Consider the following 21774-nt stretch of genomic DNA (forward strand, 5'->3'; position numbering starts at 1 on the left):
AAGAAGTAACTATAAGCGGCTATATTTTGCCATGCCATCCTGCAACATGACTAAACTTTTTTTCTGGTTTTGTATTACAGATGCATCACTTCATGAGTTTTCAAACTTTTTAAAAAATCTGGAAGAGCAGAGAGAAATTTTGGTGAGTTGCAATAAAAATTTTAAAAAGCTGTACATATAGCAAAGAGTAAGATGAAAGTCAGTTAAAGTTGCTTACTGCTTTGTTAACCACGAAGATGTTGATATCAATAACTTAACAGTGAGAACCCTCATTGTGCAGGCTTTGATTCTGTAGTCTAGAGTTACAGATAGCAGCTAGTTCTTATTAAAGAAGAAAGCCGTTATGGTAAGGACAGATAACTATGAGTTGGTTTAAAATGGTAATGCCTGGATAAATTATGGCTGGGGTGAATGGGAAAACCATCATAAGGTTGTTTTCCATTTACAGTAAAAAGCAAGATGAAAGACTTAATACTGCAGCGGGACACCCAGGGTTGGGAAGTTGGCTGAATTTGGATCCAGGATCTTTGTGGCTCCCGCTTCAATATTTATTTGGATTTGGGATGCAATCTGTTGGCTGGATGCAGTAGCAGACTTACAGATCTTTTCTTTGTAGGTGAGCTTTCTGGCGGAGGCTTGCATCTGCAAACATTTAGTTGCTCTGTTGTGTAGAAGAGAGTGTTCTTCATTCACGTGCCTGTGATTGCTTGGGGTTTTAATGTAATAAGGATCAGGTTGGCTGCACATAGACTGTGGGCTGAGAGCTCTGCAATACACCTTGCTATCTGGATTTCCTAAGTTGTCCAGAAGATAGGGGGTTTCTTTCTGGATGGTACCACAGTTCTCCTCTGCAGTTGCGCGCCCAGCTTTTGTTTCAGATTGGGGATTCATAGAGCAGATGATGTGCACCTGATTTTCTTCTGACTGTGGTCAGACCCTGCCTCTAGGAAACGCTCTTGGATCTGCCTAGATAGCAATTATGTTCCTCAGTATTTGCTATGTGATTATATCTTTATCTTCCTGGAAGTCAGCGACCACTTGGCATCACTGAGAGGAAACTGAGACTAATCTGTGTTCTGTGCTCCTCTCTGCCGGAAGCTGTGCCTGCAGTGTAGGAGTATGTAGATAAGTGAGAAAAGAACTTGTGAACAATTTTTTTTTTAACACTTCTCTCTCTGGCAGTCCTGAGCCCAGTAATAGTCATGGTTCCTTGAATGTGCGATGTCCTGGTATGTCATTCTGATCTGGAACCACATTTGGGTCAGAATCAGGGTCTATGTGGTTCCTTGCACATTCCTGGAGAATACTATCTTTACATAGTAGAGACAATTTTTCAGTATCTTGAGTTGTTTTGCCAAGTTATAGGGATTTGCTCAAGTATGTTTGAATGCTTCTTTTGTTTTTTTGTAATTCTGAAGTATAGTCTTTACTCTGCTTTTTCTTGTCTGCAGTCCATATCTGTATTTTATTTTAGTGAAGTTGCATACATCTAATTACTGAAAGTCTTTGGGAAGTTTTACAATGAAAAATACTTTATAGCCTGTCACATTATTTTCCATACTATTTTGATATCAGGTTTTTGAGAGATGTCAGCCTCAGGACTTCAGAATTATGTGGCACGTTTCAGTGACTGTATCGATAGTTCTTCAGCAGTAATAGATTACCAGCACAGTAGGCTGTGCAGAATCCAGTGCTGTCTGTGTAATGAAACGCTTCTGTTTTTCAGACTAAACACCACAAAACAGTATTACTTTTTTTTTGGTATGCTGCCCATGCTTACACAGAAGGCATTATCACACTAAAAGCTAATTAATGTCAGTTTTTTGATAAGAAAAGTATAAAATGCAGTATCTGTTAGAACAGTGACAGTTTGATGAAAAACTGGGGAGTATAAAGTATTGTGGGGCAAATATTTAATTCCAAACAGAAACAGAATACATTCTCTGATTTATCAGATGTGTGGACTTTTCATTGCATCTGTAGTCTAGCAAATGTTATGTATCATTTCTAGAGTGAGTTAGTATAACAATGGCCCTAAGTCTCTAAGAAAATGATTGTGTGGTGACTGGTAAAGATAATTTTCAGCAGCTGCTGCTCTGACTTTTTTTCTTCTTTTTTGACTTCTCAATAAATGTTTTAACAGTGGCATGAGCTCTAGGGATACTCCCATGGAGAATATTAGGGCATGTTGCACTCACAGATGTTTGGAATCAGGTCAGGGATCCAAAGACTTTCCATTAAGATGCAAAGTATATAGCAGAATTTTTTTCAAAAGCGTTCTTTGTTAAGAATGCTCCTTATTGAACATTTTTCCCCTTACCATTTTGAAGATGACCAGAAGGTTTCTGACTGCTCACTTCAGTTTCAGTGCAGAAATGCAGATAAATTTCAGTCACATAAAGTAAAATTAAAGAAATCAATGAATAAATATAGCACTAAGGGCATTTCAGATATTGCTGTGAGTTTTAATTTTTAGATATTTGAGAAAAGGGTTATTTTTTTCACAACCATATGGTAAATGAAACAAATGTGTGCTTAAAATACATTCTAAACTGAAATTAAATACTTGTCACCAACACTTCTCATGGTTTTCTGAAAGTATTGTTTGTGGTGAATCCAGAGTCCATAAAACTTTCTGTTAGTGTTTACCATAAGTTTACTTGTTTGGTTATCATTTGTCTGGTGAATATTTATTTTGGTGGATATTTAATAATTTCATTCAGGTGTTGGAGTCTTGTACTTTATGGTTTTACCATTTCTCCCATCTCCTTCAAACGCTGCCAAAATTATATCCCAACTATCAAAGGATTTAGTTGTTTGTGAAAAGGGAAGTTGGCATTAATCCAAAAGTTTCACTGAAATTATTATGGAGTGGCCAATATAAAAACAAATTACATTTTTCCATAGCACCGTAGCTTGGTGACATTCTCCAGGGCAGATAGGAAATGAGGATATTCTGGAAATGATTTTTACGTGTTAAGCATGAATGGAGTCGCATTCTGCTCCTTTGACATTACAAAAGTGTCATGGAAGTGCAAGGGTGAAAGGGAACTTCACAAGGCTAGTAGGAGAAGGTTGGGCACCAACAAGCACCAACACGGCGATGCTCTGTCCCACTACCTAGCCATTCTCCTGCTTGCCAGGGAGAGCACCAAACCTCCCTCCCAGCCCCAGTTCTCCTGACAGCAGAAGCAGTTTTGATTCTTGTGATGGGCTCAGAACAACAGGCTTCGCTGGCTGCCCTCATTTAAAGTGCGGTGATGAGCAGCGCGGGGCTACCTGGTACGTACTGATTGCCTGTGGTTGTTATCCCTTTTCCTCCTTCTTCACCTTCCTTTTTACCACTTCATACCTCCCTTCCTCCATCCCAGTCTTCTCCCGAATGACAAGCCTGCTGTATTTAGTTTTCCCTCTTGATTCCAGTCTTGCTAAATCATGACCAAATTTGATAGCGCTTGTACTGTTCCCTCAGTAATCTCAGCAGTACTTGGCACTACCGGTGTGGTCACCCTGATGTGTTGGCTGTGCCTGCTTCCACTCCCTGGAGGTCCTCCGTCCTGCCCTTCAGGAGGTCAGCTGTTTCTCACGTAACTCTCCCTTAACCACGCTGGAAGTCCAGTCACCCCTCACGGCGCTGGCTGTAGCTTTTGTCAGCTTTGCTCACAGTTACGGGCCGTGTCCAGCAATCTCTCGGGTCCTGTCTAGTAGTTTCTCATGCCCTATTCAGTTAGCTTACTCCCATGCCAGGACTGAGTGAGTTGGCTGCATTTGCCTGCAGCCCGGCCAGAGGTGTGACTTGCGGCAGGGTCATGTACACCTAGATGATCCCTGATGAGTGCCAATCTAACTTATTATTTAAAAAAGTTCCAGGGACTTCTCTGATTTTACTCCAATGTTTATTCTTCTATTTTTTCACCTGATATCCATCCTAAGTCTCCTTTACTGCAAATTAAGCTGGGAACTTTTTGGGAATTTTTCTACAGTAGTCATGGAGTAAAACTGATCACTTTTCCTTCATAATAGTATTTTCACTGTTGCCCTTTCAAAGTGGTGTTTTACATCTGTATTTTTCCTTATGCAATTTAATTGCACTGAGTTTAGACCATCTCTCTTTTATGACAAAATTGTTTTTAATCCTGCTTTCTGAAAGCACTGACATTTTCTCTTGGATTTATGTCACTCCACACATATGTTAGTCTGGTGGAGTTATTGGTAGGTCACTCCATAAATTGCTACCAAAAATCGGATCATGTAGGAAACTGGGTGGTAGTTTCCTAAATGATGCTTGAAGTGTGCTCTTAGCTGAACAAGTATTTTTCAGGGTAGTTTTGCAACCAGGATGTTGTTTTCTCATTCTTCCTGTGGTTTATTTATTAGGACCAGGTGGCCACCTTTGCTTTTGAGAATGTTGTGTGGGTCAGCATTGAAGACTTCATTGAGGAGGTTCGCTCCTGTGCTGATCTCAAAAAGGAAACTAGATGTTGTTCGTAAATTAAAAGTGGCTTTTAACGTTCTGTAGTGTGTTCCAGAACTTTTGAATATCAGAGTTGCTACATCTGGTCTGTAACTTTCTCAGTTCCTGCTTTCTCCTCCTCTTCTCACTTTTAAGTTGCTGCTGTGTTTGCTCTTCTACCATCCTCTGGGACCTGGCTGTCTCTCCCTTTAGTTTGCTTTGCTGGGTTCCTCAACGGCTCTAAAGCAAAGCCCCTTCTGACTTGAATGCAATTAATTCTTCAGTTGCGTAATGTAAGAATACATCTAATTGTTCTTACGAAATCCTTGCTCTCCTTAACATCCATTTTTTTTCCCACTTTGTTAGATGGCTTGATATAATGAACTTTTCCTTTGTGACGTTTATTAAAATCTGCTGTTGTCTCACAGTGAATTGTTGGTTTGTTTTAACTGTCTTTCCAGCTAAATAATGGTTTGATAGCTTCCTTTCTCTCTGTTTTCTGAAAAACATATTAAGAACCCCCTTTCTTTAGTGTTTTCTTTGCCCCTTGCAAAATAAAATGTGTTTTTGCCTTAGCCTTTCTGACTTTGTCCCAAAGCACTTGTGTATTTCCTTTTTACTCCATCGCATTTCTCTTTGAATAGGGTTTCTGATACAATTATATTCACCTTACTATGTTTCCTGTCATTTCCCCAAGGCAATACAAACTCACTGTTGTACTTTGATACGGTCTCTTCTATTTCCTGCTACAGTTTTGGCACACTTCTGTTCCTTCAGATATCTTTGGAGGAAAGATGCTACATAGTTATTTTTTGAACTTTTTTTTCCCCCTTTTTTTTCTTTTTTCAAAAAAGAAAGGCTGTTGTTCTTATGCCACAGGTATCTTTGCAGTCATGGCATCTCAAAAATCCTTTTGCATTCTTTGTCAGTTTTACCAGACTGTCAGAATCAAATTCAAAGTAGCATCTCTCCCAATGCATTTTTCTGAAAGCAGAATTATTCCCAGCATATATCAAGAACATGAGGAACTGTTTCTCTATGGATTTTTAAAGAAATATCTCAGTGAAATCACTACTTTATTCTTTCCTCTTCTTCTTTCTCTTAAAAAAAAAAGAAAAAAGAGGGGGAGAGGTTTCCCAGTTGTGGTTTCCCAAGTTAAAAGAAGTTGTTAAGGTTCAAAGGCATACACTCAAAAGGTTAAAGGTAGAATTTAAATAATCTGTGCAAATATGTATTTATACTTACCTCTTGTCATGAAGTATTTTAGTGCATGAGTATTTATTTCACAGGTTAAGTGCTCACTTAAAACATAGTGTTCATGAACAGCTTACTATTACCTTTTGTTCAGTGACTCTTTGCATTTAGTTTACAGTGATCCTACTCTGCTGGAAGATGGTGGTATTAATTTTTTTTGAGCTTTTCTTTGGTCCTCTGCACATGGGTGTTTAAGGGTTCATAAATCTTAATCTATTTTAACAGTAATCTGAAGAAATCTGTGTGAAGGAGCAATCAGTTTACTCACTGATTTAGGGTAAAAAAAAAAAAAATCCAATAGTTTTGGACGTAAAATGTGTTCAAGATCTGTTCAATAAGAGTTCATGTCATTATATAGCACTCCGTATGTTCAGATCCTGTTAAGTCCACTGACAGCACAGACTGCTAAATATATCTGCTAAGACAGTGGAAGAGACATAATTGATGACCACTTCTGAAAAATTAGGCTGCCGACAGCATATTGAACGTCTCAGATGCAGAGTTAGAGACACAGATAAAACGGCATTTCTCAGAAAAGCATTTGACTACCTTAATCACAGGACCTAGATCCTTTTTTTCCTTCCTGCAAATTGTCCAATTTAATAAAACATTTTTCAGTTTTAGAAACAAGCAGAACAATTGCTGCCGTATCTCAATGCCCAGCCTTCGCTTTTCCTCTGCGGGGCATGAGGCTAGATGGCAATCATATAATTATTGGAATATGGAACACGAATGCGGAATTAAGACTACTTCAGGCAGATCTCTTACATTTTGGTGATTCCTGACGTTGAATGTTTGATTTATATATTTGTTTATTTTTGAATGTTATATACAGTCTTCTGAAATTGTTTTATGAGTTACATATGAACCTGTGCACATTAATCTATAAAATAAAGATGACTGTTGTCTATACAATAGAAAAAAAGTACAAAGCCAGTTCTGGGTGTGTTCCTCCCACCTCTGAGTGAATATGGCTGAAAAGTTCTGTTACCACTAGCTTCCTCTTCAAGATAATTTTGTAGTCTCGCATGCATCAACATAACTCATTAGAGAATTTTCATTCTGTTATTTCATCAATGGGAAATGTTTGGAATTTGCATTGTAAAACTGTCACCAGTTTGGATTTTGCTGGTTGTTAATAACATCACTGTTTCTTGTGGAGGACAGTGCTGACAATAATCGGGCAGTTCATTCTTGACTGAACACTGAAGCCGTTGTTCGCTGTTGGATTCCTTGCCTTTCAGTGGCATCTTTTTGCTGAGTGCTGAGCTTTGCTGTGAACAAAGAGAATGGGCATTATACTATTTCCTTTCCTGAGCAGCCTTTTTGCTTTGTCAAGATCTTTATACGACCGCTGATTTCAAAGTGTGGACTGGAAGTGATTCTCTGCTTGTACGAGAACCATGCCAATGTTCTGGTGTGTCACACTGTTCAGCTCTTGTGTATTGGGTTTGCTAAGGAAAACTCTGTCTTTGGAGGAGTTACCCACAGCTTTCCTCCACTTCGCGTGGGGAAAAGCTGATTTGTTGCTGTTTGTGAAACTCTCTCTATTTCTTTTCCTGTTTGTTATGTTTATAACTTTGTAGTATTTTTCTCTTTGTAGTGGAATGTATTTCATAAGAATGAACTTATTCAAAAGCCAGGACTATTAAATAGCTTTTCGTAAGTAATCTTTACTAAAAGCTACTGTCTTAATTTATTTCTCTTTTTTTAAAAAAGTGAAAGAATTTATTGTTTGTACTGTCTGCTTATGATGCCAATTAATTTTTGAGGCCAGCAGTTTCATGGCAAGTGAATCAATGCAAACAGTCTTTCAGAGCAGAGCACAGCATAGCAGATAGGTCATAGGAGGCATTTTTAGCTGTCTGTCATTTAGATTATTCATAAACTTCCACTGAACAGGAAATAACCTTTGGCTAGGAGGAGGGATTCAGAAGTCCTGCTAGTATATTCTCTGTAAGCCAAGGCTGCTGCTTTTAAAAGAGCTAGCAAATGCAAAGCACAGGAGCCTGCCTGCATCGTGGCTTGGGGGGCAGTGGACCAATGGTCTAGGAAATTCCCTTGGAACAATTTGAGAAAGTTGTTGTTGTCTTACCAAACCCCAGGGGTAGTTTTCTGGAACACCTAAGAGGAAAGTGAGTTGTTTCGTTACAGATGTCTCCTGGCATCTCAGAAATGTACAAAATAGATTGTATCCAAGACAGATATGTCTGTCCACCTGACTTTTGTTACCCAATGGCTTCCTCCACAGCAAATGAACCCAGAGGAATGGACATCACTTCTTTTTTATAGCTTCTGCACACATGCAGGAGTGTAAGACACATAAGTATTAATGTGCTATGAGATGCCCTTAAAAATCCTTTAGTCTATAGACTTCAGTCCTTCCAAAACCCAAAACACTCAAACACCCATGTTTGTAGTCCCAGTGTGTGGCTAAGGGTCTTTCATTATTTAAGATTGTAAAGCTGCAGGGAAAGCTCTAGACAGTGAGAAAATCCAGACACGCTTACAAGAAGAAAACTTGCCTTTGAAAACAAACAAATGAGTTTTGGGTGTGGGCTGCGCTGACTGCAATCATCAGTGCTCCAGTTAAATACAAAACCAGTGCTGAGAAGCGGTTAGAGGGATATGCCACTCTATCTGCAGGGCATACTGGCAGGAGAGTTGGCTGTGCAACTAACTGGGAGCACATTCTTGTAACTGTAAGAGCAAATATGTTCTCATTGGAAAAGAAAGAAGAGAGATTGAGGCTTCGCAAGTGACATCTGATGTCTTCAGTAGTGGAACTGTATCTGCAAAGTTACATGATACAGCATTTCAGGCGTAGATCTTAATGCTTTGAGAAATTTCAGTAACAAATCATTATGCAAAGCAGGAAAGCTTTTTGGAGGAAAAAATTTTTATATATTCCCCTCTGCCCCAACATTGGAGGTATCAGAATCAGCTTTTTTATTAGGCTGAATGTTGCACTTTCTTAGGAAAAACACAGAAGAGCCATATCCTCTGTAAGCAGAAGTGCAGCTGTAGGTAGTAAATTTCTGTATTAGAAAGTAAATTTCTTTATTTAGCAGCAGTGTTAACTACTTTGTTCTTGAATCACTGCTAGGTATGTCTTCCTTTCTGTGTTCTCTGTTGCACTGAGTCGGGCAAAACTTCCTTCCCAGATCTAGTTTCATTGACACTTGCTCAGTTTCATGAGCTCTGCCCTACTGACTGGCGGCCTGCTGCTTTGCTTTGTTGAGGGGAGAAATTGTCCTGCCCCTGTCTACAAATAAATCTTTCCAGTCGGCACACTGGGAAACTTAAACTCCTCTTTTTTGTTTGGCATCTAATCTGCATTCCAGTTCCTGGGATGAGAATTGGGAACTTGGCACTCCTGTGTTGCTGTGCAGTCTGCAGCAAGGTGTATGTTTGTGGCTTTTTTTGTTGTTGTTGTTGTTTTTTGGGTTTGTTTGTTTGTTTGTTTTTTGTTTTTTTTTGTTGTTGTTGTTTCTCAGTAAACCTGTCTTGTCTGGGAGAATGCTTAGATTCAGGATGGAGCAGAATCAGCATACATATTTACCTCACCACCAGAGCTATTGATGAACAATGTGTAATTTCCAGTTCTTCCAGTAAAGGCTGAGGTCTAAGGACATTTTTAGGATGAAAGCTGGGAGGCCGCTGTTGCATTTGTCTAATAAGCAAAACAAATTTTAATTAATTTAGGTTGGTCTAGTCTTTGTAGCCACAGGGGCTGGACTTTGCTTCTGGGACAGCTCTTGTGGGTTGATGCTCCTTTACAGCCCACGCAAGCAGCCTTCCTCCTCTGCAAGACAAGCCTGGTTGTGCCCGCAAGGGGAGTGGGAGCTTAGGCAGACTGCTCCTGCCTGCTGCAGGGGGGTGAGAAAGCATAAGGAGCATTGAATGCTGGTGGATGGTGCTGTCTTATCAGGTTACACTGCATAGGAGGAGGTGTTTGGGGAAGCAGTTTTTCCCTAAACAGCCATAGTCCCACCTTGTCTGAGAAGGGAATAAGTGACAGGCTAAATGGAGTCATCTTGTGGACTGGCACTGACTGGTAAGTTACCTGTTGGATCTTGTTGACTTGACTGCTGAAGTAGCAAGGAGCTGTAAATGCACTTGCTAATGGATTTATTTTGTGCCTTGGTGGGCTGCTCTAGGAAATGTTGGTTTGGGCCCCTTAATCTGCAATCTGTTACTTATTTCTTTTGAAATATATGGAGCTGGAAAAGTCAGGATTATCACCATTCTGTACAACTTCACTGCCTGAGCAGATGGAGTTTTGTAAAGGCATCTGAAATGAGGAGGTATACACAAAGCTGAAAGCCTGCTTTAAGATGTTGTTGGAAATGTTGGATACAGTGATCTTCTGAGATGATGATGGCAATGATGGGGTTTTTTTTTTACTGCTGTTGCCAGATTTATGTTCAAGTTAAGTTGATTCTTTGACCTTTCCATAGGTGCAGCAAATAGAACAGGAGTGGCATAAGCAGTTTCAGACTGTCTGCCCGAGGCACGTGTGCCCATCGGGTTAAACATTTCTTAAAGCATTCTTGAGACTTTGACATTCATAAAGCTGGTTAAGATACTGTTACCTGAGACGTGACCTCTTTATATTGATTAACTTATGACTTACACTTATCATAGTTTGCCTGCCAGATTTTAAAATTGAGTACATATTCCTTTCAGGTAGGTTTGGATATATCAGAGAGATAAAGAAAAAAAGGATTTTTTTTGTGCCCTTTAAATAGTACATTCCTGTCATCATAATCTGCCAGGATTAGAGGAGTAGAGGGAGGAAAATTAATTTGAGAGTCAAAACAGAAGTTGAAAGAGGAAGGAATATTTAACTTAAATGCCTAATATAACTTTTCTTGGAAATTTTACATTTTAACATGGTCCTACTTCTTAAGGAAGGTGCAAGTGATAATGAAAAGTATATTCAAGCGATCCTTAGCTTATTTCCTTATACTGGGAGAATTTTACTTTTTTTGTTTACTGATCTGTTATCCATGGTTTTTAAAAAAAAAAAAGAAAAAAAAAAGAAAAAAAAAAAGGGTTGTTTTGCGTTCCCAAGTTATAAATAAAGTTAGCAATGAATAGTAGTGTAAATGATGTTTTTGTTCCATAAATAAGTACACATCTTTTTGTAGCTTTTCATGACAAGCACTGGATTCTAAGTATTGGAAAACAGTGTGAATGCCTCCCTATTTAATTTAGTACGGTGCATATTTTAATTATGAACTTTGTTTTTATTTCTCCTAGTCAGAAGAACAGCTCTGTGATTCACCGTTAAATTTACCAGTCATGTCTTGGTTGACAGTTTCTGTTTATACACATATAAACTCACATATGTGCTCATTTCACTGAGGAGGAAATATTCCTCTTATATTTTTATGTGTGGGCCTGGTATGAAGCTCCATGAGAATGACCAAAGATCTACAAAATCCCACTTCATCAAGAAATACTGAAGAGCCCTGTTGTTTAACCCAAACACAGAAAGCAAAGAGGGTGACAAATCATAAATACCTGTATGGCAGGCAAAATTCTGCTGAAGAGGCATCTGTTAAAAAAAGTTTAAGTTGAGCAAAATGAGAAGCATCTTTTTTGGAAAGAGAGGAGGCTTGTTTTTCTTTTAATGAAAGAGTTACTCGCATATCATACCACTGGCAGCAGTGGAATCTCTGTTTGTTGGCAGTCGCTGAGGGAACATCCCATTTTGATTTAAAGATTATTTTCTGCTTCAAACAAATTCCAGTAGTGGTTCCCATGGTTAATGCTGCACAAGAGTGTAGCAGACCAAGTAGTTTGCAGCCAGCCCTGCTGGTTTATAAACCACAGCCTTTTCTGTGTGGGGTTTTTTTTTCTTTTTTTTTTTTCTTCTTTCTGTTACATCAAGGTGCTGTTCTTTGACTCGGACTTCACGTTCAGCATGCATTCACTGCCTGTTGATCTTAGGTTTCACTTTTTTTGTATAAAAGTTCAAACAACTTACAGATAACTTGTTGCTAGATATTTGTTTTCAACCTTCTGACCATTTAAGTGCTCAGTTGCTACCTTTAAATGCTTTTAAGTGATTCCATTAACCGTGGTGCTCTTACATCCTGGCAGCTAGCATCATCCTCTCTGAGTTTTGCTCTGAGGACGCCTTATAGCTTTGTCCCTCACTTTGTCAGTATAGAGGAAACTGGCAGAAACAATTTAAACTTCTTAAAGTTTTCCAATATAGAAGGACTGTTCTGTGATTTCCGCGAGCAGTTTTCCACTCTGACTTGTAAGAATGCTTGCGGTCAGCAAAGAGAGATCCTTCAGTCCTCAGGCACTTCTGCTGTGTCCCAGGAGACTGTTTCTGGTGCTTGATCCAATTATAAATCCAAATTGCCATTTCCTTTCAGCCCCTAAGAATTTCCAGGAAAGTTTTGAGAACCTGACAAAATTGGAAAAACCTGAGTATCCTAAAAACTGCCCTGGAGACTCCTGGTAACTGCTTGAGTAGTTAGGATGTATGTGCACAGGCTGCCAGGTGGGCTAAATCCTTCCTAGAACCACAGTTCAGCTCCTGTTTGGGGCATTTGGCTGCCCTGGCTCTCTTTCAGTGGGAGCAGAGGCAGCTCAGAGAACGAATGGTTCTCCAGCTGCCAAGAGCATTGCCAAAGCCTTGGGATGAACTCTTCGGGATATCTCTGCTGGGCTGGAGACGTGGCAGAAGTTGTCCTTCCCCCACCCTCCAGCTCCACGCAAGGGTCTCCTGTGTCGTCGTTAGCCTGGTGCTGCTCTACACTTTTGGAAGACAAAATTGTCAGATTTCCTTTTTCTTTTGCTCCTGGTGAGGGTGCACTGCAGGGTGATTTAAGTATTTTTGACAAAATCAGGAAATGGGTGCAGAAAGAAAAAGTTTGGGCCATGAGAAGTGGTGCTTTGAAGTTAGGAATTACCTGTTGTATGGATGACTGTGCAACATGCAATTTGGCCCAGACTTGCCAGATATTTGGGTTTCCAGTTAGTTACATAGGTTAGCATGCTGCCGTGGCTGTTTAAAAATCTGGGTTGCTCTGGTTACAGTGAATTGGCAGGATGACTCCTACAGTAATCCCTGCATGGCTCTGGGGGTGGGTGGGAGCAGACAGAGCTATTCAGATGTGTGTTGTGCCAGATCTCTAATACATCCCTCTTGTGTTTTATGATAAGAGCTTTTCAAAAGTGTTCCAGAAGGCTGGTTTAAGCCTGCAATGTTTTATCTGAAACTTTTCACATTTGGAGAGGGGGTTGTTAGGGGGGGAAGAGAGAGAAAGCCTTCTGTTATATCTAAGGTGGGCTTCCAGGGAGTTCTGCCTGGACACTTGGCAGCTCAGCCCGTGGCTGTGATAGCCCGATTACGATTTACTCTGTGGGTCTGCCTTAGGACTGAGACCAAAAGGATCCCACCTGCTCTTCCACACCTCTGACGCTCTTGCCATCTTTTCTGTGCTGCTGTTGCATTCAAGAAGTTCCAACCTTTGCTGGAATTTCAAACATGTTTAAAATTTTAAGTCTTGTTTGCACCAAACCCAACCCTGCTCCGTCTCCAGTGAAATTTCCTGTGAACTAGAAACTGTTTGCTGGCCAGATCTAATAAGCTACAGTTTTCTGTCTTATAATGGCATATTGTGTCCTTTTTGTTTCTCTTAGTATGGCTGTGAGGCTGTTTTATCGTAAGCGCACTGGTGGCTGCTGACCCAGTCAACTAAACCTCTTGTTTCTTAACTTTGCGCCTCTTGATTTTACAACTTAGGTTAAATTAAGGTTCTCTTAATGTAATTAAATGCAAATATTTGGAAATATATGTATCAATGCCTAATGGCTTCAGCTGTGTGTTAAAAGCTTGTTATTTGCTACTCAGTAGTCCATTCTGCCGTTGTTTGTAGTGTTTCTTGTTGCAGAAATTTTTGTGTCCCCAAATGAAAATCATTTGTCCTGTGTCTCATTCTGGTGTTCAGTCATTGAGACCATCAACCTGATCTTCAAGACTGGCACAAGTAAAGCAGTTGCAGTTTGGCTGCAGCCTCTAAATTTCTGAAATTTCTGCATTTGTTTTAGATTTAGTTTTCCTACAGTGGATTGAAATAAGTGATAGAAATTTTGAAAGCTTGAATGAACTCGGAGATGTGATTTTTTTGAGTTAGGACTTAAGACTCCTAACTTGCATGCTTTTCTTTATTTTACAGCAGAGCTTGCTTGCTTTTTTCTTTTTATTGCTGATGCTGAACTGACTTGTCTGGCTACAGAAACCTAACACATGCTTTTTTTTTTTTCTTTAGGCACTCAGTGTTACTGAAACTCTGATCAAACCTTTGGAAAGATTTAGGAAAGAGCAGCTAGGAGCTGTAAAGGTTTGTGCCTCATTGCCTTCATAAGTTTGTTTACTTTCTCTACTTGGATTGCATTGCAGTAATGACATGTATTTGGCAGAGGGATACTGTTGTTTATATTTCATGTATTCACACTTTTTTTTTCCTACTTTGAGAACTTGCTTCAGAAACAAATGGAAAGTATGTTTCAAGAAGAGAAGAATGTGTCCTTTCCATTCCTTCGCTCCTCCCCCCCCTCCCTTATCTCTTGTGTCTGGAATAGGAGCAGTCCTGCTAACAGCCTGCCCGCCTTCCTAATGGGTAACCCTGTTCTGCTTTGTATTTGCTTGCAGTTGCACAATCAAAGGCTGAAAAATATTAACTACCCAAAGGAGCTCATCCATATGCTTTTAACTATATTTTTAGAACCTGCAAAGTGAAAATTGCCTTTGTTTTACTTTTTGTTTTAAATAAATAACTCATTGCCTCTAGAGATGGAAAGGTTAAAGACAGGATCTCATTGAAAGTTGGTTTTTTTTTTTTTTTTTGGTGAAAGCGTTCAGTAATTTTTTTAAGATTGTCACTATGTTGTGTATATTTAAAAAAAAAAAAGGCAAAGTAAACTTCGTGTATTAAATACAGACTAGCTTTGGATAAAAGTAACAAGGACAAGTTTTACCTCTTTGTACCTGTCTACCTTCCTTCTTCCAGTAAGAAATTTAAATGCTTATTCAAAAAAAAAAAAAAAAAAAAAGAAGAAAAACAGCTGTTTAACACAGTTCTTTATTTTATAATTTCATTAGTTCATCAGCAGTGATATTTAATAGCTAAGGTAATGTTTCAATTACAAGAGTGCTATACATTTTGACTTTAGCAGGCATGATTAACATGTTCTGAATATGATTTCAGTATTCATGAATGGAAGATGCTCTGTTGATCATAAGTCATTACAGTTCAATAGTACGATGAGCTTTGTGTAATTTTATGGACTTCTGAGAAGCACGTCAGACATCCCAACCAACATACAATAAAAACTTGGTCTGTAATACAGGGAATCTTCTAAGGAAAAAGAGATTTTGTTCTAAATGTAATCTGTTGTCATAGAAGCAGCTGTAATGAATGGATTATTTCAACAGTATTTTTGGTGTTAAAGACACTGCCATTTTTGGGGTGAGAACTCCTAATGCTTGAAACTATCTCATGATCTTCACTCATTTCCTAGCCAGAATTCTGACCCTAACGTTTCTAACATTGCGAGTCACATTCACACAGTCTACATCTTGCATTTTGTTTGGATGGATGTTTCTTCCCTTGTGTCTCCCTGCATACTGTTTCTGTGAAGTTGAAGCTCTTATTTGTGATTTAGCCATTTTTTTGGACAGAATTCTCGGTGACCTTAAATAGAACAGCCTTGCATAATTGTGTAACATTTAATTAAAAATCCTCTAAAAAGATTTAACTCTGAATATTCTTAACTGAATATTTATTCAATATAATCAAAGTACTGTCCCTGGAAGTATAATACTGCTTAGCTCTGAAAACCAAATTATGGCATCTAGTAGTAATATATATATGGAACATTGTGTAGTATTTGCTTTAGGAAAAATTTGCTCTCTACCATTACAAAATAAAAGTTGAATCTGCCGCCTCAGATTTTCCTGTATCTTACATCCCCTGCTGATGAAATTGTCTGAGTTAGGCTTAAGAAGAAAAAGAAAAGGAAAAAAGTTTAGTTCCGTAGTTCTGGAAGCTGAGACCTTTATTGAATTACCCCTTAGTAAAAGATGTTGCTGCTCTAATCCTAAGCTACACGTGTAAAGTTTCTGGCTTTGCCTGTTTAGAAGTTGATAGCTTCAAATCAAATAGCTTCAATCAAATAGCTCTTTCTTTTTCCGGCAGCACTCAAGTGTTGACCAGATCAATGGAAATTTTGCTAATATGAACGCAATATAAATATAATATAAACACAAAGATATTCTTTTTCCTCCCACTCTACTTTCTTCCTAATTTCCCATATGCTAATACATTATCTCTAATCACACTAATACCGTATGCATATCTTAATGTTTCTTAGTTGGTAAAGAATATTGTGGCTGGTTTTTAAAGGAAGTTCTTAGACTCATAATGGAGAAAAACCTAACATTTTTGTTAAAATTCCTTGCTGAGAAGCAATCGTAAACAGCTTAGATCCCCTCTTTAATAGAATGCCATTTTCAGAATCCAATCATTCAGAGAACACAGATGTGTATCACTTATATATAGTATTACTTATTAAAAATGAAAGGTTAAAAGAAAAAAATGAGCAAGTATGTCTGTAGAGTCTAACCAGTGTGTTGGGTAGAATACATTTAAATGCAATTCTAAATTGACAGATGATGGGAAAATATTTTAATTGAACTGTTTTCTTTCTGATGAGTAAATCTGTCAGTTCTTGAATATGTAATTTAATATTTGATTTTACTTATTTTAAATTATTTTCAGCTGCAACTAGTTATACTAAAAATAGCTTCAAAACTGGTTGGTTGATTTCATCAATACTGATTTCTCGTAACACACAGAGTTAAGAAACTAGAACTGAGGAAATGAAAGGGTTGTTTTACAATGTCTTCTACTAAATTAGATCCAAGAACTCAGATTTCCTAGAAACATTTAATGGCTGTCCCTTTTCCAATACATTGCTTTTGATAGTCAGAGAAATGGATTTGCACATGCAAATGATATTCATATATGTCTGTTTTGCTAGCAAGATTTTATGTTTAATGAAGATTTTTCTTTATTTTAAAAGTCCTTTTTTTTATGGGCGCAACAACAGTTTGGTAGAAGCAGGAACTCAGCACAGAGGTCTTTGCGTGACTTTAAAATCAAGAAATCCGAAGGAATATGGAGCTGTATTTGCTTTGGGTTTTGAACTGTGAAACTGTTGGGACCTTACTCAAATGATGTTTTTACACTTTCCCCCTGTCAATTATTGAAAAAAAGAACTTTCTGTGAAACTGGTATTTCCCTTGAAGTCCTCTACTCAAAACGAAGATGATCCCTGAAAATAATGAAAAATGCAATAAAACAAGAAGAGGTGTTTTTTTGGCTTTTTTAAACTTAGAAGATGTAAGCATTCCTGTGCTAAACTTCACCATAATGATGCAATGGGATTTCATTTCAAGTTAGCCTTTAAATTAATTTTAAAAATGCATTGGAAACACACTTTTTCTTAGTTATTGGAGCTATGATAGTTTGTTTCTCTTTGTTTCTGATTAAATAGATTTTAAAAGAAGAAAGGAGGAGGCTTTTCTTACATTTTTATATGTAAATGAATGTTACTTTTTTTCTGTGTCTAGGAGGAAAAGAAGAAGTTTGATAAAGAGACGGAGAAGAACTACAGTTTGTTAGAAAAGCATTTGAATTTATCAGCTAGGAAGAAAGAGCTACAATTACAAGAGGTATTGTTGCCTTTCTGTTTTTATGCAATCTACAGGGTTTTGAATAGGTAAATATATTTTATGCAAATGCAAAACCAGCATTCATAGTGGTAAAAGGAAAATTTCTGTCAACTGGAAAGGTTGGTGAGAAGATCAGTATTTGCTGAACTTAGTGGTGTACCGCTACCGTTTTCTGAATCGAGGGCTTTACTTGAGATATGTATGAGGTACTGAACATCGTGTTAAATTTTTATATAGTTAAGGGAATAGCAAAGTACAAGTATATTGTAAAAAAAACTCTGCATGTCTTATGAGACTTTACCAGATATGTAAATTGCATTGCATTTTATGCATTAACTAAATGTCCTGTGTTAATGCTTCATGCAAAGTACAGCAAGATTTATATTCCTAAAAGAAGTGGTTTTGTGCTTTTTTTTTCCTTCTCATGTTTTGAAGATCTGTTTTTTTCAAGTAATGCTACAAAAAAGTTTGTTCACAATTTATAACTTTAAAACAGATCTGTTTTGCCTGGCATTCCTTCTGTCCCTGTGGGCTTATTATCATCATCCTTATTTGTAATAGCTTTTATTTCTGTAGCAGCGGCAAATAGTATGTGTGAAGATAGCAGAGAAATCTTGCAGAGACTTGTTGTAGGCAGAAGGATTTTTTTTTTTTCAGAGAAATGTAATTATGTCAGAATTATTAATGCTTAGTTTATGAATGCCTTGTATCATTAAACTCTTAATGTTTTCCTCAGAGATAACTCTTCTCTCTGCTCTTACCCCAGCCCAAATAGTCTATGCCATCTTTAATAAAAAATGGTTAATGTAACTGGCAAGATAGCTAGGAACTTGAGAACTTGGATTGTTCTTGAGTTTCACTAGGATGTTACTTCTCCATACTGTAATTGCAACATAGGCCCTCATATGCATAAACAAGTGTCTTTTGGGGACTTGAGTTGTCCCAGTGAAGTTAATGGGCATTGCTCATGTGTCAAGACCTGTACTTTTATCAAATTGATCAGCTGCTGAAGAACTTGATGCAGAAAAAATGAAAAAGTATTAATTATGATCTCTTACTTGATGATATCGAGAAGCATATTTCAAAGTCTGAAATGAGACTTAACCTCAATGGAAAAATACAAAATGCCTGCAAGAGGCATTTTGAAGCTGTATCAAACATAGTCTGAAGTTTTAAAGCATGTGTGAAGACTAGAATGAACAAATAGATTTGTTTTAAATGTCCTTCAAAGTTTCATGAACAAAAATTCTGAAATTCTTTGTGCATTTAATTTTGGGCTATAAATGTATAAGCAATTAAGAAAAAAAAAAGGACTTGCAGCATATTGTCAGAGTGCTAAATAGGAAAAACTTTCTTGCACAACCTTAGAAAATAGATATATAATTGCATGGGAGCTTCCTAGTTTAGTATTATACGTGGCTAGTGCTATCAGTTCCTGACGGGAGTAAATAAAGGATGCAGGTATAAATTTGAAAAAATTGGATGAAAAACATGCCATGTTGTAGAGCGTGTCTTACATTAACATAGTCTTTGACTCTCTTAGTGGAGGGATATTCCTAAAATTTCACTGAGGCATGGTGTGTGTCTTATTTCTGTATTTCTTTGGCAGTATGCAAAGTACAATGCAACAGTGAGCAAGCTTGCTGGGTGCGCGGGGAGGCTCATGCCTCAAAAAACTGAGGAGAGATGTGATAATTTATTTACAGGGGGGTTGAGAGGAATTAATAAAATGGCTGTGTTGGGTATTGTATTCTTGCGGGAGGAGGGGGGAGACAACCAAAACAATAAACAACCGAAAAACAAAGAAGAGAGATGGAAACAGGCTTACGTGGGGCTTTGGCGTATATAGGGCAGTCTTACTATTGTTTAGCCAGATGTCTTAGTAGACCCACTTCATAGTCTTTTTCTATGGCTGCCCTTCAGTACATGTATATATCATTAGAACTCAAACAATTCCTATGTTGCGTGGTTTATAGGATGCATCAAAATGGCTTGGCTTTTTGAAACACATTTTCTTACTGATGTGCATATCAGTGCTTTATTTTTTTAATGGCATTTGTTGTTATGCCCCTTTAGCTGCTGACAGACTTCTAGCACAGAGCAGCAAAGCAAAGCACGTCTTAAGGCAAAACTGTCTTAAAGCTAATTTGACTTATCCTCTTAAAGCATAGCAGTCACTGTTCTGCCTGAAGGATATAGTCTCAGTATTTAAGAGAGAGTGTATGATAGTAGTCTGGTCCTTTCACCTAACCCTTTCTCCATTCCCTTTTGTAATTTAGTGTAGAAGTGTTTGGTATTATCACATGGGCAAAGACTAGTTGTTAATCACTTCGAGTATCCCGTTGTAGCCTTTCTTTAATGTATTTTAATAAAGGTTTCCATTACCCAGTTCTTGAAGTTTTATAGTTTAATGAGGACACATGTACCTTAAATAATAACTTAATGAAATAATACATATATGCTAGAAAGTTAAATACTTATGTACAAATGAATGGCAGCTAAAATATAACTGTTCACCATCAATATGGTGTTGGCATTTTAGCAAAGCTGAGCTAAAAATCAGCTGCAGCGAATAAGGCTGCATTTTTAAATATTTGATGCTCTGTGGAAACTTGTGAAGTGTCTTACCAATAAGTGAACTTTTAAAAATTGCTTTTCTTGCCAGTCAGAGTGAGCACAGGTGTGGAATGGGTACAATAACATTCTGGCTATTTACAGCAGTTATTTGGATTATGGAGTAAAGCTTACAGTACCAGCAATGTAGTTTTCAACAATAACATTTTCTTCCTTAGTTTGACTGGAGAGATGATTTCCCCCTTTTCTAATGGAAGACACCGCTAGCCCCCTCCCTCTGTTTTGGCAGGAGCCTTTTCAGTGCTATTAAAGCAGTGCACCAGTACCTGCTCTGATGTATTTTGCTTGGATTCCATAGAAAAGAAGCTTGAAGAGGCGTTACTGGAACATTTCTAAAAATTTAGCTTCATGATTCGAAACAGCATACGTTATCTAGTAAAGGGGAATTGCTGCTGCCATTTAAAAGTAAATGAATGAATTGTATTGTAAAGGAACAAACTCCAGTCTGGAGAAAATTATCTTATTGCTTGCCACTTGTATGCTATGCATGTGTCATTTTGAAGCTGTCTGCAAAATGTCTTTGAAACTTCATTAGCTGTATTCTGTGTGCAGGCAGATAACCAAGTGGAGCAGAACAGAAAACACTTCTATGAGCTGTCCCTCGAGTACGTATGCAAGTTGCAAGAGATACAGGAGCGGAAGAAATTTGAGTGTGTGGAACCTGTAAGTACCAGTGAATTCAGTCTACCCTATCATTCATAAGGGACGGAGAAGGAATGCAATTGGACAAAAGCCAAGGAGCTCTGTTTTCTGGGAAAATGTATGCAATTGTGTAACAATAGAATTTAAAGCACTCTTGTTACATCTGTGCAAATTCCTAGTACAGATACACTTAACCAGGCATCTCAAAGCTTACCTCAGTAATTACAGTTGATTTGGATCCATTGATGTTGATTTTCAGAAAATGTGTGAAACCTTGTGCTGTACTGCAAAAACCTCAATTTATAGTGTGAATTAGAGTGGAGGATTCAAGATGATGATGTTGGGGTCAGACTTCTTGCATTTGTTTTTTTAACCACTGAAATGTTATTCCTGACTAATGTAACGAATTTCGTTTTCGATATGAAGGTTGCACTTAGAGGCCTGTTAGTGAAGAAGTGCAGATATAAATTAATTAAGAGGGTGCTGCTAGCTAAAAAGCTCATTATCAGGTAGTCTGATACGTTTGATTTCAATTGCAGTTGAATCTGTGCAAAATCAAGGGGTTCCACTGAATTTCAGTGAAAATAATACATGTACTGACCAACTTACTTAAATCTCTGAGATCTTATTCTAAAATTTTCTGAAATATGCATTAGCTTCATAGTATAAATGCAACTTTATGAAGCAACAAGAGAACAGTAAGTGTAATACTGAGATAAAGGGAGGATGGACTGTAGAAGTGACTTCCATTCAGTCACATGCCGAAGTCTGTGTTTTTGGGCCAAGTCTGTCCTTTTATTCTGATACAATGATTTTAATGTAGTAATGAAAAAAAAGTCCCAAATGACCCTAATCAAAGTAGTTGGTCATTATGGAGTTATTGAGAGCTGTATGTTTTAATATAGCTTATTCCTGTATGAAAAAATTGCTGAAATCCTTAGGTGGGAATAAATTGCTTTAAAAATATTAGTATTATTCAAGGAATGGGAAAATGTTGTGAAAAATGGTTGTGTGGGATTTTTTTGTT

General features: G+C 37.8%; 1 protein-coding gene across 1 annotated transcript in view; it reads left to right on the forward strand.

Annotated features, from left to right (window-relative positions):
* ARHGAP10 (Rho GTPase activating protein 10) overlaps positions 1 to 21774 on the forward strand; it is a gene marked incomplete at both ends in the record, with an annotated part of 28716 nt that overhangs the window by 102 nt on the left and 6840 nt on the right. Inside the window, 4 exons of the mRNA XM_009577606.1 lie at positions 81 to 142; positions 14005 to 14076; positions 17370 to 17471; positions 20658 to 20768. Coding sequence (XP_009575901.1) covers positions 81 to 142; positions 14005 to 14076; positions 17370 to 17471; positions 20658 to 20768 — 347 coding nt within the window. The remainder of the gene's footprint in view (positions 1 to 80; positions 143 to 14004; positions 14077 to 17369; positions 17472 to 20657; positions 20769 to 21774) is intronic.

Source organism: Fulmarus glacialis, unplaced genomic scaffold (assembly GCF_000690835.1).
Source record: "Fulmarus glacialis isolate BGI_N327 unplaced genomic scaffold, ASM69083v1 scaffold28395, whole genome shotgun sequence".
NCBI classification, from domain to species: domain Eukaryota; kingdom Metazoa; phylum Chordata; class Aves; order Procellariiformes; family Procellariidae; genus Fulmarus; species Fulmarus glacialis.